The sequence below is a fragment of the Sabethes cyaneus genome, chromosome 1 (assembly GCF_943734655.1).
Source record: "Sabethes cyaneus chromosome 1, idSabCyanKW18_F2, whole genome shotgun sequence".
NCBI lineage: Eukaryota > Metazoa > Arthropoda > Insecta > Diptera > Culicidae > Sabethes > Sabethes cyaneus.
In genome coordinates this window covers 7,519,457-7,540,235 of record NC_071353.1, presented here as the reverse complement: position 1 = coordinate 7,540,235, position 20,779 = coordinate 7,519,457, and the positions used below count along the sequence as shown (strand labels likewise).

Sequence of the window (20,779 nt, the reverse complement as noted above, 5' to 3'; positions counted from 1 at the left end):
CTTAACTGTTTCGACGTTGCAAGCTTTCTTGAAGAGTGACTACGAGTGGTACTTGGCCACCGAAGGTGCTACTTTTATACATAACAATGGGTACATTTCATATTGCACAAATTATCAATAGGAAAAACGGAACCAGAAAAAAACGCATTCTCACTGCTCGTTTATCTCGGGTGTCACCACGACCGATGACAAAATACACAACGGATGATTCAATTTTTTTGAACCCTTTTAGGGCCGAAATTTGACCAACAGCAATCTAAATATAGTGATCGAAATAGACAACCGGCACTGACAAGGGTTGTCCGTCAAGCTTATCGGGAGATTGCGAGTTTTGCTCGTAATCGTTATATTGCATGTTTTGAAAATTGCATGTAAGGTTGTGATTTTGTTTATACTGAAAGGATAGATAAACTGAAAGATTAGCACATACGGTTAGTCGCCAAGGGTAGTGCCCATAATGAGAATAGTTTGATTTTTATTGACATTTGAAATATTGATTCTGAAGGTCAACAATAAAAAAGAACTGAATTAAATTCTAATTATCAAAAGCAATTTTTGAAGGGTTATATATAGCTAGAATTTTCGAATCAATTTTTTTTTTATTTTATGTTCGTAGTATACATAGGGGATTGTCCCCTGTTGGGAAACGGTTGTGAAATACCCATCGTTTTTGACGTGTTTTTTAAACTAGCACTGCCAAATTACTACCAACGGCTCGTCTCATTGTACTCTACCTTTTGAGAAATACAGCTTTTAGAATGTTTTGTAAGAAATGTGTTCGAAAAACATGCCCGAAAAAGTTTTTTTTAGAATATTTTGGGATTGATTTTTTTCTATCAAATAAAATAGAAAAAGGCAGTAAAATGCATTTAACCTAAGTTTTCAGCCATTACACAGACAAATGTTAAGTGAAATAATTCACTCAAAAAATATTACATAAGTTTTAACAAACTCGTCGTTCGCCCCGGTTGTGAAACAGTGGAGTTCTCCGGTTATGAAAAATTCAGAAAAACGATTATTCAATACTTTAATGATCACAAACATTTTCAACACATTTTTCAGGCACATGAGAGCCAATTCTGTCTATTTGGGTTCTCGAACTTCCTGTATGTATGTAAAATACATTGATTACAATTTAGATTTAGATGATTAAATTAAGAAACTGATAAATTACTTTGCATTTAAGGTGTTTTCCGTTAATAAATGAATGGAATATTTTATTTTCATTTCATATTTCTTTATTTTTTTTCTTTATTTTTATTTTCTTTTAAGGATTTTTCGAAGTGGGACACTTTGTTTTTGGTCAAAAAATTCTATGTCTCCCAATTTCGCTATAACTTGTTTGTTTCAAGCAAAAAATATATGCTGTCTTTAGCAAAAACATACGTAAGTTCAAATGCTTTAAAAAGATTAGGAATCAAATAATCCGTTCAAAAGCTATAACCAAAAAACAAAACCTGTTTCAATAACCGGGGACATTCCCCTATTTATATTGAAATACGCACACAGAAAATTTCAGGCCATTCGCAGTCAAAGTGAAGTTAGCATGAGTTTATTCCCTCATTACCCTTCTTTCGTGTTGAATTCTATTACATTACCCCGATGAAGCCTCTTGACAGTGCTAAAAGATATTATTATAATGGACTGATCAGCCCCACCATGGATCGGGGACAGTATGCGATAGTTAAATTCAAAAATTTCATGACTCTATTTACGACAGAATGAAATCAGGACACTGAACTGAACTATAAGACTGAAGAACGTAGCAGTCGGCCAAGCTTTCCCCAATGGCGTTTTAAGGTCGCCGGCAAATACCAGTTTACATCTACCGTTAAGTAGAACCGCTACATTATTAAAAATAGCGAAAACAACAACAAGCCAAGGTCAGTACCTTGGGGAACTTCAGTCTAATTTACGAAAATATCAGAGAGTGATGCTCCAATTTTAATCTGTGGCTTCCTGTTTTTCAAATCTCTCTTCAAGAATCTAATCAACGACAAATTCGTCGAGAAAACCAATGCTTGGCGAACTTCTTCAGGGCAATATCATGATCAATCCGATCAAATGCTGACTTAAGATCTGGCTTGGTTGCCCAAGCCAATTGTACTAATGCCAAATCTAATGAAGTCTAGCAGATTCGTATCAACTGATCTACCTGGTACGAAACCATGGTGGTCAGCACGAAACAGCATGGTACGAAACCATGCTAATTTTCGTCATTTCTTAGGTGGATTTAATGAATACTCCAAAAGTTTTGCTACTGATTTGACTCAACCACACTTACCTTCCGATCCGTGCCCTTTGAATTCACTAAAAAGCGATTATTATAGCATTTTATTCAAGTTACGCTACTGACTTTATATCTTAAATTCGTCGTACCGTTTTAAAATTCGTCCATCAAAATTTTTCATCGTTCGAACTAAAAATCACAATAATGTTTACGAAGCTAGCGCGCATGTATTTGTGTAGGACAGCATGACTAATGTTATTCTGCAGACCATACAAGTTTTCTGGGCTGCAAAATAACGACAATGAGTTGCGCGAGTTATTTTCATTTTATGAATGATGGAAATTGAAACGATTAGTCGACATTGTCTTCTTCGTCGCACGAAAAAACGTAGGAAATTTGGCTGCTAGGAATCCTTTAATGAAAAATGGCATTTAAATAAATCTCAGCTTACTTTGATTGATCGCGTATGATAGTCAACAAACTAAAATATTAAGGAATGACTAATTTTGCATTGTGTGTCATAAAAATCGCTGATATTTTTAATAATTTGTGTTAGATAGGACGGGAATAGGCAATTACGACGAAGCAGCAACATACCCTAGCTGCAGTTGCTAACTAATCGTTTCTCGCCGTTTTTATAAACCGGAAACATAAACGACTTCTTACATTTTAAAGGAGGCTTTGCCTGATCCATTGAAAGCTTAAAAAATTTCAGAAGTGGCATTGATAGCTGATCAATTTTTATCATTTCAAGATTATATAGCTGTTATACCGTCAGATCCTGGCATACACTATGGTTTAAGCCTGAAACATATACTTTGAATATTTCTTCTGAATATTTACGGCAAAATCAAACGGAAATGTACAAAATAGAGTACACAGAACGCCTGTCCAAAATACATAAATCACCCTATGGATACAATCGGGCAAAAGAAAGAGCTGGTAGCTCACTTTTAGAAAGCAGTTCACTTTCAGGACATCAAATTGGACTAGGTTCAATATTTTAACAATAAATTCCGTTAAAGAGGAGAGGTGTTTTTACTCTTTCACTAAATTGTTCATTCTCAGGACATCAACATGGTCGAAACGAATAGTCTCGGGTATGTTGTAGGCACGGAGAGACTTTGTCGCTGTTTTTTAAAATCTATCGTCACGATCTTGGAAAGCAAAACCGTGCTTACATGTGGTTGATTAGTTCTGACAGTACTTGATATTTATGCTTATTCCAATGGTGAGTTGAATATTGCTAAATGGTTGAAAAAAATGTGTAAAACAGATCCCATAGTTGTCCTTAGCCTCTTATCCAGCAGCTCCTATCCCTACCTCCACGTGGTACCAGCCGGAATACGAGCAACCTTAGGGGAGATCGGCTAACCAACCCCGGTGGAAACTAAAGTCGTACATCAACAGGTAAGGAGGCACAGTGTTGTCTCGACACTGTAAGATGGCAACCCGATCACGAGACTCGGTAGCGTAAGCCCTAGTATGGCTACCTATCTAAACTCACTAAACTAGAACTAAAAAGGGTCAAGAAAATTCTACTCGGAACATTCGGTATGGACAAAGGCGACGAAATAAGGACATGGATTAGAGACTTGGTATCTGGAACTGCAGATCGCTAAATTTCATTGATAGCGACAGGGTGCTGCTCGATCAGTTAGAACCCCGAAAGTTTGGCATCGTGGCACTGCAGGAGATCTGTCGCAAAGGCGAGAAGGTGTGGAGGATCCGCCCAATTTTACCAGGGCGGTGGAGCGACCAACGAGCTGGCAACGATACGAACGATAACGGCCAGCGATGCATCAACTATACAGCTTCCCGAGGCTTGGTGATCAAAAGCATAAAGATATCTTCCCCCACAAAGATATCCACAAAGCCACCTGGTGATCACCTGACCAACGAATTTCGAATCGTTGGTCGACCATATTCTCATCGAGGGCCGGTTTTGCTCGAATATCACCTACGTACGCTCCCAAAACTATCGTGCGCCCAAAACTATCGACGTTTTATACCTCGCCGCCCTCCGCGGTTAAACATTCGGCAACTAAAAACCCGCCAGTTGCCGAAAAAACTAGATGCTAGATGAAGCTCTGCCTTTCTCTTCGACCCTCGAAAACGTCGAAAACGGATGGAGAATGATACGCTCGGCCGTCAACGAGGTCGCAGCTGCGGTGCTAGGAGCGAGGGACAAGACACTGTTGAAAATATATTACTTTTCCCTATGAAAATATTGTGCATTTACTTGACCGATGGATTCCGAGGGGAGTTCAGGTACTGTTTCAAACGTTCCAAAGGTAAAAAAATGACTAAATTGGCAACACAGTTCGTAATGTTTTATCGCCATAACTGGCAACACAGGCTCATTGCGTTTCTGTCGCAACCTTAATCGTGACTTCGTGTTAATCATACAAAAGCATTAAACAAATTGTTTTCGAATACGAACGTTATTGCTTTGTTATTGCTTGTTTGGATAATGAAGGATAAACTACGCTTTATTCACTATGAAATTTCGGCAAACCGGCGTTGAAAATACAAATTCATTTCATGCTGAATTTCATTCCGTTTCTTTTGATAGAACGGTAATTCCTAGGTTTATTTACTTTGCTCGATTGGTTCCAATAATGAAACAGCGATGATGACACAATTTGACATTTTATCTGTCAAAAGCTAAAAACGACCCTTTTTACGACCGTTCAGAAACACGACTGTTTCAACCGTCGTGTCCAGTAAGGGAATGCGCGCACAATATTTTAAAAAATATTAAAATATTTATACGATTTAAACGGGAAAAGCAAAGTAAACTGTTTTATTCATACGGCCTAATATAACCTAAAGCCTTATAAAGATATCCATTTATAGGGCTTTAATAGGGCTTAATATAATAATATATGTACACCCAATTCTGTTTTTGCGCGGAATTTTTTTACACGGATTTTTTTTGCACGATTTTTTTTGCACGGTTTCTCGAAATAACACGGTTTTTCTAAAATTTCGCCAACAACAGTTGTGCATCCAATTCTTTTTTTTTCACGGATTTCTTTACGCGGAATTTTTTTGCACTTACCCCTCGGCTAGGAGTGGAAACCTCAAGTGCACGAGGACAGAGATTGTGAGGAGTGGGAACAACTATTCCGGGCTAATGACACGCGCAAGTTTTACGAGAAGGTGAACCAAACTCATAATGGCTGTACACCTAAACCTGATATGTGTAGGTAGAAGGGAGGGGATCTAATCACAAACGAGCGCGAGGTGGTCGACAGGTGGAAGCAGTATTTCGATGAGCACCTCAACGGCGATATAGCAGCAGGAGACGCAATGGAAGTTAACCTCGAAGTTCCTACAAACGACAACAGCGTGCCGGCTTCTGATCTCGAAGATATCCGGCGAAAAATTCGTCAGCTGAAGAACAATAGAGCCGCCAGAAAGGACCGATTTCCGGTAGAGCTCTACAAAAATGGCCAAGAACCGCTAGCAACGGCACTTCGTTGGATAATTTCTAGGATTTGGGAGGAGGAGAAACTACCTTAGGAGTGGATGGAAGGTGTAGTCTGTCCCATCTACATAAAATGCCGCCTATGAGATGCTCTAGCCCCAATAGCAAGATAATTCGTAGGGCAGTATCAGGCGGGCTTTATGGGGTCCTGTGCTACTACGGATCAAATTTTTACTCTCCGACGCACGCATCATATTTTCGTGGATTTCAGGGCAGCATACGATACAGTTTAACGAGAACAGTTATGGCAGATAATGCACGAGTACGGTTTTCCGGACAAACTGACGCGGCTGATCAAAGCTACTCTGGAGCGAGTGATGTGCTACGTGTGAGTTTCGGGGACACTCTCGAGTCCTTTCGAATCGCGCATAGGGTTGCGGTAATGATGATGATGATGGAGCCCACCTCGTTCCCCTACAAAGGTTTGAGGTAGTCGATTTATCTAATAGATAATTAGTGAATATACATTTGAACCAGGTAAACAAACAAAACGATCTGGTTTTTAACACAGATATAAATTCCTTCGATAGTATTCAAATACAAGTTATAACTATTAAAAATATATAATTTTTCAAGTTATTGCCAAACCAAGAATCTTCAGTACCAATTTGCAACCTACTGTCAGTTACCAAGATGTTCATATAATTTAGGTTAAGCCGATACCCAGTTTAGTCCGCTACTAAATCGAAGCAGTCCCGACGAGGCCATTCCCGCTGTAATCAGCAAGCAAAGCACAAGTCCAACCTTCAACTTAGTATGAGACTTATAAGAGCATCCCCACCCAGGGAAATCAAGAAAATTTCCAACCCGAAAAAATCCTTGACTGGCTAGGAAATTATACATCTAATAACAAGCAGAAGCATCCAAATCTTCCTGAACAATCACGAATTTGTCAACTACTAGTAGTTAAGTCAGATATTTCTAATAGCAAGAACAGTCAAATTTTTAAATCAGTCCTCTATATCTGTTTATCGCGCGCGATTCTCAAACCTTTGAAGACTTCTCTTTTTTTTTTTTAAACTACATTAACAATTACAAAATCCATCATCACCATGATGACGAACATAATAGTTTCATTGTGCTTCATTAATCTCTAAAAAAAAATACTATAATAACAGGTGTCAAAATTAAATAATCAGTTGCAAGAACTTCGTCAAATATCATTTAAGCTCAAAATACAGCCTTTACGTGTGAAATGCATTGTCTCTTAAATTCTGATAGCGTCGTTGTACGTCTGATGTGCCTAGGTTTCGAATTGTATATCTTAATTCCTTTAAAGAACAAAGAATTTTGAGAAGCACCAGTTATAAAATTAGGTGTTCTAATCTCTGCCGCATTTCTTGTATTATATCTATGGATGTCACTACCCCTTACAATTCGATCACACAAATATCGAGGTAGCAATCCGTTAACTACTTTAAATATGAACACCATTGTCAAGAAAACAATTCGTTGCTTCACCGACAACCATTGCAAAGCATCCAGCATCAGCGTTGAGGAAGTGAATCTATTGCAACGCAAAATTAAACGCATGATTTTATTTTGCAAACGCTGTAACCTCGATATTTGTGATTCATTCGCTAAAAATAATATGGAAGTGCAAAAGTCTAAGTGGGGAGAGATGATTGATTTATAGAGATGAATCTTACTGAAAGTATTCAGCTCTTTTTTCAAACGACAGAGAATCCCGTACTTCTTGGCAATCTTTTTGATGACATTGTCAATATGAGTATTGAACTTGAGTTTGTCATCAATAATAACACCAAGATATTTAATCTCGTGTACCCGTTCAATGATTTCGCCGTCAATCTCTAGATCAACGTGATCATTCAAACGGTTGCGCGATATTACCATGAATTTGGTTTTACTAATATTTAACTTCAATTGTTTGAATTTCAACCATCTACTCAGCGAGCGCAAATCTACATTCAAGTGTGTTATGGCATAATCGAGATTTTTAGCTGCTATGAACAACACAGTATCATCAGCGAAAAGATTGATGTCACAGAAACGTAAAACTCGTCTCATGTCATTAATGTACATAATGAATAATAGAGGCCCCAATACACTCCCCTGAGGTACACCTAGAGTATTCGTCACGGGATCTGAGATAAAATCATTAAAAATTGTCTTTTGAGTTCTGTCACATAAGTAGCTCTCAAACCATTTATATGCAGTACTCGTTATTCCGAAGCGCTTTATTGTTTGCAACAATAAGGGCCTAGAAATCGTTTCAAAAGCACGTTTCAAATCCAAAAACACCGCAACAATAGTATCTTTACGCTCGATATTCTCTTTCCATTTTGCTAACACCAAATTCAATGCAGTTTCACAAGAATGATCTTCCCGATATCCTGATTGCTCTGGTATTAGCAAATCGTTATTATTAATATAGTTCAACAGCTGGCCTTTCACAACAAGCTCTAAAATTTTCTCTAAAGTGTGCAACATATTGATAGGGCGAAACTCTTCGGCTTTAATCGTCCCAGCAATTTTTTGAATCGGAACCACTAACGATTCCTTCCAAACATGTGGCACGTGCCCAGTTTGCAATGATTCATTTATAAGGCTCAGCAGGTCGTGTCCAATGACATGAAAACAATCTTGTACGACTCTAGCGTTAACATTATCAATTCCAGTCGTTTTTTGTAACGAAAAACAAATATTTTTAAGTTCTACTAATGTTATTGGATGAAAATCGCTAAAACAACAGTTAGTGGCAATCGGTTGTTTTATTTCATCTGGTTCATCAACTAATTCAATAGATTGATTAATTGAAGAAACACTATCGATGAAATAATTATTAAACTTAGAAGCGATTGTTTGTTCAGATTGCTCTTCAGTGCCGTTAAAAGTTATGGACCGCGGCTTACAATCGCCAGGTTTTAACAAAGACTTTAGTATTCTCCATAACTCTTTGCTATTGTTTTTGTGTTGATCAATTTTCCTCTGTATATATTCACTCCGTGTCTTTTTTAGAGACTGTGAATACATATTCCGCGAAACGGTATAATTGTACCAATGATCACTTCTATTTGTTTTACAAAACTTTTTGTACCATTTGTCTCTTTTGCGTTTAAGACGCAATAAATCCAAATTGTACCAGCTATTCGAGTTCTGTATAACAACGAATTTTTGTTTGACTAACTGATTGGTACATGCTTTTAAGGTGTTATTAAGCACCGCCGTTTTCTGATCAAGGCTTCCTGTTAATGGAGAATCCAAGCTTCGTGCAACAAGTTCCGATACCTTTTGTTTTGAGTAATTTTTCCAGGTCTTTAATTCCACCAGATTACTACTACTGTTCATGCTACGATCAATATTTATTACTATCGTCTCATGATCAGTAATTTTTAACTCAGGACACACCACTGCCGAAACAGAGTCAAAGTTAACGTAAACGTGGTCTATTAAAGTTCTACTGAACCTGGAAATACGCGTATATTCCTTAATTATTTGTTTTAAATTAAAGAATTCCGCTAATCGCTTCAAATGATTCGAATTATAGTTATCGCGCCAATTTATGTTGAAATCTCCCGTAATCATAGTAAAACTACTACAATCCACGAATATCTCAAACCAATTTTCTAAAATCTCTATAAATCGTTGGTCACTAGAACTGGGAGAGTGATAAATAACACCATAATTTCCCAGCTTCATGCCGCTTTCCACTGTTATGCCTAAGAACCAATTACAATCGATTGCTTCGTTGTAGCGAAGAATAATTTGAACAGATTCTTTGACATAAATAGCAACCCCTCCAGTATGCCTTGAATGTGAACAACAGGCAGATATTTTGTATCCCGGTATAGAATATTGATCAAATGCATCAATATCTACAATATGTGTTTCTGACAAACATATCAAAGATGGACGTTTTTCCTCTACAATCTGTCGCAATGCAACGTGGTTTGTAGATAACCCAGCAATATTCAAATACATTATGTCAAATTGATTCACATTTCTCTTGGAGCTTGGTTGCTATTTATCGAAATGTAAACTGCCTTTTTTTTGCTCATACAATTTCTTGTAAACTAAGCATTCTGAACTAGATGCTGCGTGGTTAACGTCCAAATTCATTTTACGTTCTTTATTGAATTTAATACAATTAACACATTTCGAAACAGTGGACGTACAATCAGATGTTCTGTGTTTTTCACTGCACAAAGAGCACGTTTCGTCATTCTTACAATCCGTACTTTTGTGACCGAATTCTCCACATTTGAAGCATCTCAAAACATTAATTGCCGGAGCAATATGGCATCGATCCCAACCGACATTCACTTTTTTTGAAGTCAATAAACAGTTGTAAGTCTGTTTGTCAACTTCAATTATCGCATTGTACTTATTATACTTGAAACGTGGATTCTCGTACATATTAACAACCTTGACTTGATCTATGGAAATATCCTCATTTTGACTTCTTAAAAAGTCAATGAAGACATCAGAAGAATACTGATCACTCATGCCCATTACTTTTAACCTTGGCACCGGGGGAATGGGAACAACAGCAGTGTAACTCTCACCAAGATTACTTTCAATGCCTTTTTTCACGTGTTCCACAATATCTTTTGTTGCACACTCAACTATAACCGAGCCATCTTTCCCGTTTTTAAAGTTACTTATCTTGTGTGTTTTTGGATTTAATTTCGATTTTAAAAAATCCCGTGTAGCCTCACTACTCTGGGAGGACTCTTTTGGTTTAATCACAATAACTGGACCAGCTTTACGTTTCTTTACATTCCCTTTCAATACGCTAGCGAAGGTTACCTCTTCCTCTTCATTATTCGCGTTACTACCGCTATCATTCAATTTACGCTTTTTACTTTTCACGCTCAATTTTTCCGAATCTAAAACATGTTCGTTCATAACAACTAATTCCTGTTTACGTTGCATGTCAAAAAATGACCCAGCCATATTTTTCATTTTTTCAAGCATAGCTTTTTCAAAGCCGAGAAATCTATCATTTATAGCACCATTTACTTTTAATCCCAACTCTTCCATCCCGCTCTTAAACGCGTTGTCTATCTGAGCAGCAATGTTGTTTTGGATATCTGTGATGGAGTCTGAAATCTTCTTGATCTCACCTTTCATCAATATGATATCCGAAACCGCAAAAACATTCTGCTCGTCACAACTCTGAACGGATAGACAGCCATCACACTTGAACAGTACATTATCGCTTGCATTGATCAATTTTACAGCAGGTCCACTTATTCCACCGCAGCGAGAGTGAAAGCTCCCGCCGCAGCGGTGGCAGCAGACAAGATCATTGATGAATACGTTCCCATTACACTTTGCACATTCCATATTGCCTAGCACGGTGGACGCTACGACAGCGCACACAGGCAATAGAGACAAAAACAAAAGGTTTATCACAATACGGCAGCGGCGAAGCCGGCTGCAAAATTATATCGTAAATAATTCAATAACAAGCAGCAGTTGCTACTGAACTTCTACTTATCTTGATAATAATCCTTTTGAGGTACACTTTGGAAACACAAATTCCTCTGTACACTTGCAATTTCACACGTAAATTAGTTAATAAATAACACAGCACGTAAGAAACAAACTATGATGTTCGCCATAACAAAAAAAAAAAAAAAAAAAAAAAAGGGTTGCGGTAAGGGGATGGACTGTCCTCGTATGTTATTCAATATCGAAACGAGAGGAACGATCTTCAGTTAGAGTAGCCAACTCTTAGCCTTCGCAGACGACCTCGACATCATTACTAGAAACCTTGGGGTGGCGGAGGCAATCTGCGCCAGACTGAACACGGAGGCTAAGAGGATAGAGTTACAAATCAATGCGTCGAAAACCAAATATATGGTAAAAAGAGGCTCCAGAGAAATCAACGTTTGCCTCCCTCGGATGGTAACTATTGACGGCGATGAACTGGAAGTGGTTGATGAATTCTTATATCTGGGATCTCTGGTCACCGTCGACCATGTACAAGCTGACGATGTACAAAACGCTAATCAAACCGGTAGTCCTCTACGGAGTTGAGACAGTATCTTTGTTTACGGAAGACATACGTGCTCTAGCCGTATTTGACGGACTATTGCGGATGTTGCGGACTATTTTTGGCGGAGTACAAACGGAAAGCGGAAAGTGGCGAAGGCATATGAATCACGATCTACAGGCACTACTTGGAGAGATTCCCATCGTACACCTGGCGAAAGTTGGGAGACTACGGTTGGCCGGCCACGTCGCAAGTATGCCAGAGGACCGTGCAGTGAAATCCGTTCTCTTCAAGAACCCCACCGGCGCACAGTTGTCCAGATGCGAAAAATGCGTACATTAGCAATTGGATAAATAATGCGTAATTTTTTAGAGGTGATATCTTCCGAGAAGTTTAATAATAAAATATAGTGCATCTTTATGCATTATTAGGGTGACCGTGAATTCATCTGTTAGGGCAGCAAGCAGTGCGGAACTGTCAATCTCAGCTTGTAGAATTTTTGCACCGAATACAGCTTGGTTTGCATTCCGTTGATCTTCCAATGTTTCGATGCCAATCAATGCACACCGATCTTTATATGGAGGCAGGTCATGCGGATGCGTCCATGGAAGGTTACGTGGCGCATATCGAACAAACCTATGCTGCACTGATTCGGTTCGGGAAATCCATATCTCTTCATAGGGCGACCATACAATTGACCCGAATTCGAGTATAGATCCTACTAAAGAACAGTACAATGCGTGAAGACACAGTGGGTCAGCGAAGTCAGCAGCAACTTTCGAAACGAAACCAAGTTGGCGATTAGCCTTGTCCACACTAGATGAGAAGTACGTTTTAAAGGACAGTTGGTAATCTAACAGAACACCTAGATCCTTGATTTGATCGACACGATTCAAAACAGTTCCGTCGATAGAGTAGTTAAACAGAATACTTCAGACGTCGATAAGAAATCACTTAGCACTTTGCTACACTAATCATAAGATTATTCAGCCGCCACCACCTGGTAAAGCTGTCGAGCATATCCTGTAGCCGGAAGCAATCATCTAGCTAGCGGATGACGAGATAAATTTTCAAATCATCCGCATAGAGCAACACACTACTTCGGTTCGGTAGAATCGAAACGACATTATTGAAGAAAAGAGCGAATAGAAGTGGTACTAAGTAACTCCCTTGAGGAACCCCGCACTTTGGACTTAATGTTGTTGAGTCAACCGATCCTATCTTTATGTATAGCCGCCGGTTTGGTAAGTAAGATTTCAGCCAATCACAGAGTCTATCCAAGAAGCCGAGACGTCGAAATTTGGCGTAGAGTATTTCGTGGTTCACTGTGTCAAAAACAGCTTTGATATCCGTATATATTGCATCAATTTGTACACCTCCATCCATCTGGCTGATACAGAAGGAAGTAAACTAACAGAGGTTCGATTCCACAGAGCGCTTGCGGAAGAATCTGAGTGCTGAGAAGGCGTGATGTAGAGTTTGCATGCTTCAAAAATCACTTTGTTCAGTATGGTCTCAAAGCATTTCGACCCGGCAGACCTTGAAGTAGTTTGTTTTATTTCGACCTAATTTCTAATATCTTTAAAACCGACTTAAAAGTGAGAATATTTTTCAACATGACGTGTAGCAGCGTGATTGAGCTGCGTGCTTGCCTTAGTATTACTTAGTATTAGTTTTTATTAGTTTTAAGCTTCAGTTTTCGTAAGTAGCAGTGAGATTTATTTTTTATTTGCGTCGTATCTGCTTGTCTATGATGAATCATAAATCAACGAAAAAATAAATAACTAACTTCACTTCCAAAACAGGCTTTGCTATTGCATAATATAACGCAAACCAAATTTAGGCGTCGTTTACATTTCGGTTCGGATTTTGGCCAGTCATTGCGTTTGCTTCGCGGGTGAACAGTCATTATCTTATCAGACACAAGCTCACGAAGAGGCACCTACATCCAAATAGAGGCAAGCGGTTATAAATTGCAGAGACAATTTCGAGCGGAACAACAGAACGTTGAGCGCGGTTCAGTAGTTGAGAGTAGTCAAGTTTATTATAATATCTATTTTTTCTGACCATGGAACTGTACATTCATCCTATGTCACCGCCATGTTGGGCCGTTCTGCTGCTTGGCCGTCAGCTAGATTTAAAAATCAACCAAAAAGTGTTGGATTTCGGAACGGAGGAACACTTGAAGGAGGACTTCGTTAAGGTTTGTTCAAATTTTACCCTCAGGTGATTGGTAGAAAAACCTTGACAAAAACGTCTCTGTTGTAGATCAATCCAGAACACACGGTTCCAACGCTGGTGGACGGAGAATTCATTCTCAGTGAGTCTCGTGCGATTCTGTCCTACCTGATGGATGCTTACGCAGAAGACAATCATGCGCTCTACCCGCGGGCGGCAAAGGAACGGGCTGTGATCCAGCACAGATTAAATTTCGATTTGGGAACCCTGTACAATCGTTTTTATGCCTACTGCTCGCCAATGTGGAACAAAAAGGCAACCTCGACCGAAGCCCAACGGGATAAACTGTACGAAGCGTTAGGATTTTTGGAAACCTACCTCGGCAGAAGCCGCTACGCCGCCGGAGATCATCTAACGATTGCGGATGTGTCCTTGGTGGCTTCCGTTTCGGCGATCGAGATTTGCTATGTAAAATTGGAAAAGTACCCAAAAGTGGTGGCCTGGTATGAGCGATGCAAAAAGGAATTAACCGGTTACGAAGATATCGTGGCCAGCCAGTTCGAGGGTTTCCGCAAGTTCATAGGTGATCCAGCTTGAGCGTTATGTGATTTGTCTAAGTAAGGTTCGAATAATAAAGCGTGGGAGATAAGTAACGTGTTGACTATTTCAGTGATTCAGAAACATTACATAGCATATATTCAATCTTTTGTGAATAAGTTGCGGGAGAAAAAGTGCCTATTCACTCAGTGGAATAATTTAGTAACCAAAGTTGCACAGCATTGAGAACGGCTGAAATCGATATACAGATATCTGTGAATGCATAAATCTGGGACTACTAAAATATTTTAATTTTAGTTTTACGAATGAATTATAGATAATTCACATGGATTTGGATGAAAAATATTGAATTCTAGTAGACGGATTCACGTCAAGTGATCGTTTGATATATTCTCCTAAAGATATGCAACCACCTTACATAATTCAACTCAGGTGAGGGGAGATATCTTTGACTCGCTTTTGAACAAAGCTGCGCAAACATGGGTGTTTCGCATGTACCGGTTTTCTTGTACATGCACTTCATCTGAATCGAATGTTACTAAAAGCAAGTAAATAGTATTTCATTTCTTTTGAGACCTATTGAGCGGTGTTTTTAATTTAAGTTTTTAAAGATTTACTTCTATTTGCTTCGTATCTGCTTGTCTTTAGTATGATAAATCATAAATCAAGGAAAAAATACCTAACTTCACTGCAACAGCTCCAAAGCAGGCTTTGCTATTTGCACAATAAAACGCAAACAAAATGCACAAACCAATGCACACTGACGTCAGTGCGTCCGTTTCATCTCAGGTTTGACAGTTTGTATTGATTATTTTGTTTTAATTTATTTGCGAAAACTCGAAGTAGAAAAACTGCAAAAATTAAATAATTGTTGAGAAAACGGCTATCATTTTTCTGCTTTCGAAAAGTCGGGCATTTTCAGTTTCCGCAACAAGTGGTACGAATTACTAGTCAAAAATTCAGCTTACCAAGAGAATCAAAATAAAGAAAACAGTGGCCAAAAAACAGACCACACAAAAACTTCAAACTAAATGTGAGGTTAGACGCCATACAATGGTCTATTCGGGCGTCGTTTCTATTTCGGTTCGGATACTATCCAGTCATTGTGTTTGCTTTGCTGGTGAACAGAACAGCGAACAGTCATTATCTTATCAGTATCAGCCACACGGCCAACGAACAAGTATACATCTAAACAGTGACAAACGGTTATAAATTGCGGAGACAATTTCGGATCGGAACAACCGATCGTTGTACGTGTTTTCAGTAGTAAACGTTATAGTCAAGTTTATCATAATCGGAACATGGAGCTGTACATTCATCCCAAGTCGCCGCCATGTTGGGCAGTTCTGCTGCTTGGCCGTCAACTTAATCTGAAAATCAACCAAAAAGTTTTGGAACTCAGAACGAAGGAACACTTGAGAGAGGACTTCATCCAGGTTTGTTCAAGTTTTATCAGCAGATGCTTGGCAGAAAAGCCCCAACCAATGTTTTTTGTGATAGATCAATCCAGAACACACGGTTCCTACGCTGGTAGACAGAGATTTCATTCTCAGCGAATCTCGCGCCATTCTGTCCTACCTGATGGATGCTTACGCTGGCAATAATCATCCGCTGTACCCGCGGGCGGCCAAGGAACGGGCTGTGATACAGCACAGATTGAATTTCGACTTGGGAACCCTGTACACCCGTTTCTATGCCTCTTGCTCTCCAATGTGGAACAGAGGGGCCACCTCAACGGAAGAACAACGGGATAAACTGTACGAAGCGTTGGGATTTTTGGAAACCTACCTCGGTCGAAGTCGCTACGCCGCCGGAGACCATCTAACGATTGCGGATGTGTCCTTGGTGAGTACCGTTTCTGCGATCGAGCTTTGCCGTATAAAGCTGGAAAGGTACCCGAAATTGGTGGCCTGGTATCAGAGATGCAAAACGGAATTGATCGGTTACGCCGATATCGTGGCCTGCCAGTTCGAGGCCGTTCAATCTTCTCTAAGCGCGGTGTAATGTGTTAATTATATATGTAATGGTAGTAATGTAATAAATTTAAAAAAAATGTCATGTAAGAAGAGCGGAATGCGGGATTTTAAATTAAACAAGTTAGTATTCATTTGTGATTGGCTGATTGGTATTCTGGTCTTTTGCTTTTTGACTGTATAATTGTTGAAAATTGGCATCGAAAATTTGTTTTGAATTCTTGTTCGTAATCAGCTCCAAATAAGCATTGCCAGCACTACTAGACGGTTAGCAGTAAAGTAGCCGTATATTATGCCAAAGTAATTTTTAGGTAGCATAAATGGTGACTTGAATGCTTATTGATTTGCATTTGAATTGTTAATTGAAGTCCTTGGAAGGGCTTTTAAATGGCGATTTGCGGCTGAGATTTTGACGTAGGGCTATGTCTTTGTTTACTATAGTGGGTTGCACTTTGTGAAAACGAAAATAGAAGTGTAACGTTTGAATGAAAGATTTCCAATCGTAATAGCTTCTAAACTACTGAACGAAACTGAACAATTTATATGTCGGTCGTTGGATAGATAAAATGATCAACAATTTTATGGAGGGAGTAAGAGAGCAATTTTATGGAGGGCGTAACCAATGAAACACAAATTTCCTCAAAACTCGAGAACCAATCAAGCAAATGGAACCAAATTTGGCATGTGGGAATTTTTGGAGGCAGGATTTTTTTCTATGGTGAATTAGGACCCCTCCTTCCAAGTTTTATTACGTTCGTATAGAGGTTTTCATGACCAATTTCATAAAACCGCTAATAAAACTATGAGCTCCACCAGAATTTTCTGATGACCGCTATAAAACTGCTTTCTGACCTAGTGGCCCACTCCTCAGAATGTTTTCATAACCGCTATCAAGTTATAAACTCAAGTAGTCGTATCACGCTCTGCTAAAAGCAACAATAAAACCGGTTAAGCTTTCGCTGCTTGACATCCATCGCCATAATTTAAAAAAGCTAGCTTTGTCAACTTGAAAATATATCCGTGGGCAGAAAAGTTTTAGTTTTACTGACATATCATTCTGAACGATTTGGTTTATAGTGACCAGAATAAAATATCCCATAGAATATTTATTAAATTTCAAATAATTCCGTTGGTTTGCACCATGTGCGCATTTAATTTCATTGTGCATTTTGATATGATAGGTCGATAAAATCAGCGCGCCACTGAAATTTTTGCAATTTTCGAAAACTGGTTGTTTTAACAAATTAAAATTATTCAGTTAGTCGATCTCAATTTCTAGCAAAATCATTTTAGTTGCTTCCTCTGACAGGAAAACCGATTGATAATAACCTTCTTTCTGCAAAATACTTTGCTTTGATGAATTGTTGTTTGCGAGCTAAAACAAAATACTAGAATATGGCAATATGGCTTCGTATAAAAAAAGATTTTGGCGTTGAACTTTGGTATTCTTCATAATAGCAACAAAAAAACTGTTTAGTAAGGGTGTTACCGTTTCAATAGCTCTATAAAACTAACAGATTTATTGTGGTTTGACTAGTAACCGCGATAAGATAAATTTTGATTGGTGCGCCATTTGATTGGTGTGTGTTTGGACTCGTATCCCCTTGGTATTGCGCAATACCACAATAAACCCAGTGGTAATGATTAATACCGCAATAAAACCTTTATAAAATTCAAGTACAACCAAGTGGCTTTAGAATTGTTACTTGGGCTGCCTTCTTTAAGAAGTTTACAGTTTACATTAGTCTTTGATCTAATGATCTGGTATAGACACCTTCGACACCCTTTTGTACAACCTATAGGGCTGTACCTTCTAGTTTTTGCTTTAAATATCGACTAGACTAGAATGGCGAAATGTAATGGAAGTTCAGTTCGTTTGTTTCACGTAATCACGGCCTTTAATTTCAATTTTTCAATTGCGAAGCCTAATATTCGTGGCTCTCCTTTCGATGCCCGCTCTTCGGATCACACCCTTAACCCATTATGTCCTAGCGTATGATATATCATACCTCGTCTTCAAAACCTGTTTACTGCTGAATTTCAATAGTTAGCATTGTTAATATATCACTACAAGAGAGATAAGACATTAATCTGATGTGTGTGTGAGATAATTTGTCAGTTTTTGTCATTTCATCTGTATTTTCAAGTTTCAACAGTTAACAACTTTGTAATTTGTTTGAAACTGAGTCTATGAAATATTAAACCTGCGATATTTTGGCCTTGAAACCATTCCAAATGACGAGTTTGCGTTTCCCGACACATTCGAGCCATAATATAATAGATTACAGAGTTTCACTTCATTTGATCTAAATTTAGGTATACCCGGGTCATAATGGGTAAAGAGCGATGTTGACAAGCGTGCAGGATAAGCCTTCTCTACCGTCGCTGCTTCTTGGGGGGACTCGAGAGCCACCCCGCGATGCGCACTCGATCGACTGTATCATATGCTGCTTTCAGTGGTGGGCACCGCTTTAGCGTCGCTAATCGTTAACCGAAAAAGTTAGCTCACTAATCGCCAAACGCTTATCGATAAACTCCGATTAGCGAAAATTTCACTAATCGCTAATCGCTAAATCTAAATTATCCAAAAATTACTGCATTTTTGTTTGAGCATATAAAATTATATATAGCGCAGACAACTGTCGACAATTCGTAATTTTTGGACATATATGCATAAAAATTAAATGATTTTAGCAATTTTTCATGCGATTACCCAACCAACTGCCAATGATGAACCCGCCTATGTACCGCCAATCATAGGAATTGATTGTGTACATAAATAATTCGATAGCGCTATCAATTGATTTTTAGCAGTTGTGACGAAAACAGGCAAGCAACTACACTCGATGTTTTGTTCGTACTGGCAGATCCAGCCCGTTAGTGAAGAGGTTGAACATCGTGAGGCACTTCGTGTCCGCCGGATATACAAATCCTCTCCCTTCTAGAGAATGGTTAAGTGCAGTAGAAGCTGAGAAGGGACACCGAGAGCAAGCTGCCCTCAGCCTTCCGCGCTTTGGGGAGGACGGAACTGAATAGTAAAGACTAAAGAAGTACCTCGCCAAAATAGACATTTTTATGTGCAGTCAAGGTTGGCTGAAGGTGCTGGTGAAAAACATCTTTCCGGCGAAGATGCAAATATGACTAAACCTACTTGATGTTAGACGCCAACGACTGTCAAATCACTGAGTACATTACGCCCCCCCCCCCCACCGGAACTACCGTTAAATATTACTTCGGGGGGAAGCTGTATCTGTACACCCCGATCCGGAGATGACGACCACGACCGCCTTTACGTCACCTCCTTCACAGGCACCCTCGCAGGGTTCTGCCATCCTTGATGCTACTACATGCTCCTTCTCCTTTTCCACTTTCCTTGCACCTGTCGAGACGCGAACCGATCCAGGGATAGCGACCAACATAACATCCATCCTCTCACGGCCGCCCTCGTAGTGTCCCAGTACGGACTTGTCAATTTTACTGTTAAATAAGGATTTTGAAGAACAAGGAACTGATATTTGAAAACATAGTCAACATAATTATAGATGTTCCTGAGAAACTAAAAAATAACTACTGTTGCAGTAGAAAGGCTAGGTCACACTGCTAGGTGGATTAATTCGGGCTTTTAGGCTTTGCCTGCGATAATTGAGACTCGGAAAAGTAGTTCAAAGTTTTCAGCCCAACAATTAAGTTGGTCCGTATAATTGCTCAGTAATATAATGTCCTGCGGTTCACCATCAACTGACACCAACTGACTCACTCAACCCATTTTCGCGGGAAGCTGTCAACCGATACCCTCTCTGTGCCAGTTACGCGCGACCGGCAACTACGCTAATATTGGGTCGTTAATACACATTCAAGGCAAATCCTATAATATGCAATAAATACCATTATATCAGGATGCCACAAGTAACTGGCTAGATTTGTGCTTGAGCAGCATCTTTGCATTAGCAGGTACTGTGGACCCCCGTTCGTTTGACCGTTTTTAATCTGAACACTTTTTAATTTGAACCCCGCTAGTTTGCACGAAGTGCAAATTAAAAATTGTTCAAATGTCATTCTCAACATGCCGTCATTTGCTTATGCAGACAATGCACATACACAGGATTTGTTTGTACTAGTCTATCGTGTTTAATATGTTTCATATTGCGTTTTCCCAACGATTATGATAGAAATCCGTTCGGAGAATGAAATATTCGCTGCTTGCAACTACCAACTGAATCAAACCACCAAAACACTAACAAAGAGTAGGGTGACCAGCTCAGACAAGTTCCAGCATATTTTGGGTTACCAATGATTCAAATTAAAAACTAAACCCGTTAGTTTGCATGAGGAATCGTTCAAACGACCGGGGGTGCACTGTACACTGGCGGCTGCCCCTACTAGCT

At 39.1% G+C, this 20,779-nt stretch overlaps 2 protein-coding genes across 2 annotated transcripts; both read left to right on the top strand.

Annotated features, from left to right (window-relative positions):
* Nucleotides 1-13,753: 13,753 nt before the first annotated feature.
* LOC128736365 (glutathione S-transferase 1-like) lies at nt 13,754-14,460 on the top strand. The gene is made up of 2 exons (XM_053830843.1): nt 13,754-13,888; nt 13,954-14,460. Exons 1-2 carry the CDS (start codon nt 13,754-13,756, stop codon nt 14,458-14,460), a joined length of 642 nt encoding a protein of 213 aa, XP_053686818.1.
* Nucleotides 14,461-15,722: 1,262 nt separating this feature from the next.
* LOC128736344 (glutathione S-transferase D7-like) lies at nt 15,723-16,425 on the top strand. The gene is made up of 2 exons (XM_053830824.1): nt 15,723-15,857; nt 15,922-16,425. Exons 1-2 carry the CDS (start codon nt 15,723-15,725, stop codon nt 16,423-16,425), a joined length of 639 nt encoding a protein of 212 aa, XP_053686799.1.
* Nucleotides 16,426-20,779: the final 4,354 nt, after the last annotated feature.

Bases quoted from the DNA above. Each gene is read 5' to 3' on its own strand.
- LOC128736365 (XM_053830843.1), top strand. From the start codon at position 13,754: ATGGAACTGTACATTCATCCTATGTCACCGCCATGTTGGGCCGTTCTG. The intron at 13,889-13,953 runs GTTTGTTCAAAT...TCTCTGTTGTAG, and splicing joins TGAAGGAGGACTTCGTTAAG to ATCAATCCAGAACACACGGT.
- LOC128736344 (XM_053830824.1), top strand. From the start codon at position 15,723: ATGGAGCTGTACATTCATCCCAAGTCGCCGCCATGTTGGGCAGTTCTG. The intron at 15,858-15,921 runs GTTTGTTCAAGT...TTTTTGTGATAG, and splicing joins TGAGAGAGGACTTCATCCAG to ATCAATCCAGAACACACGGT.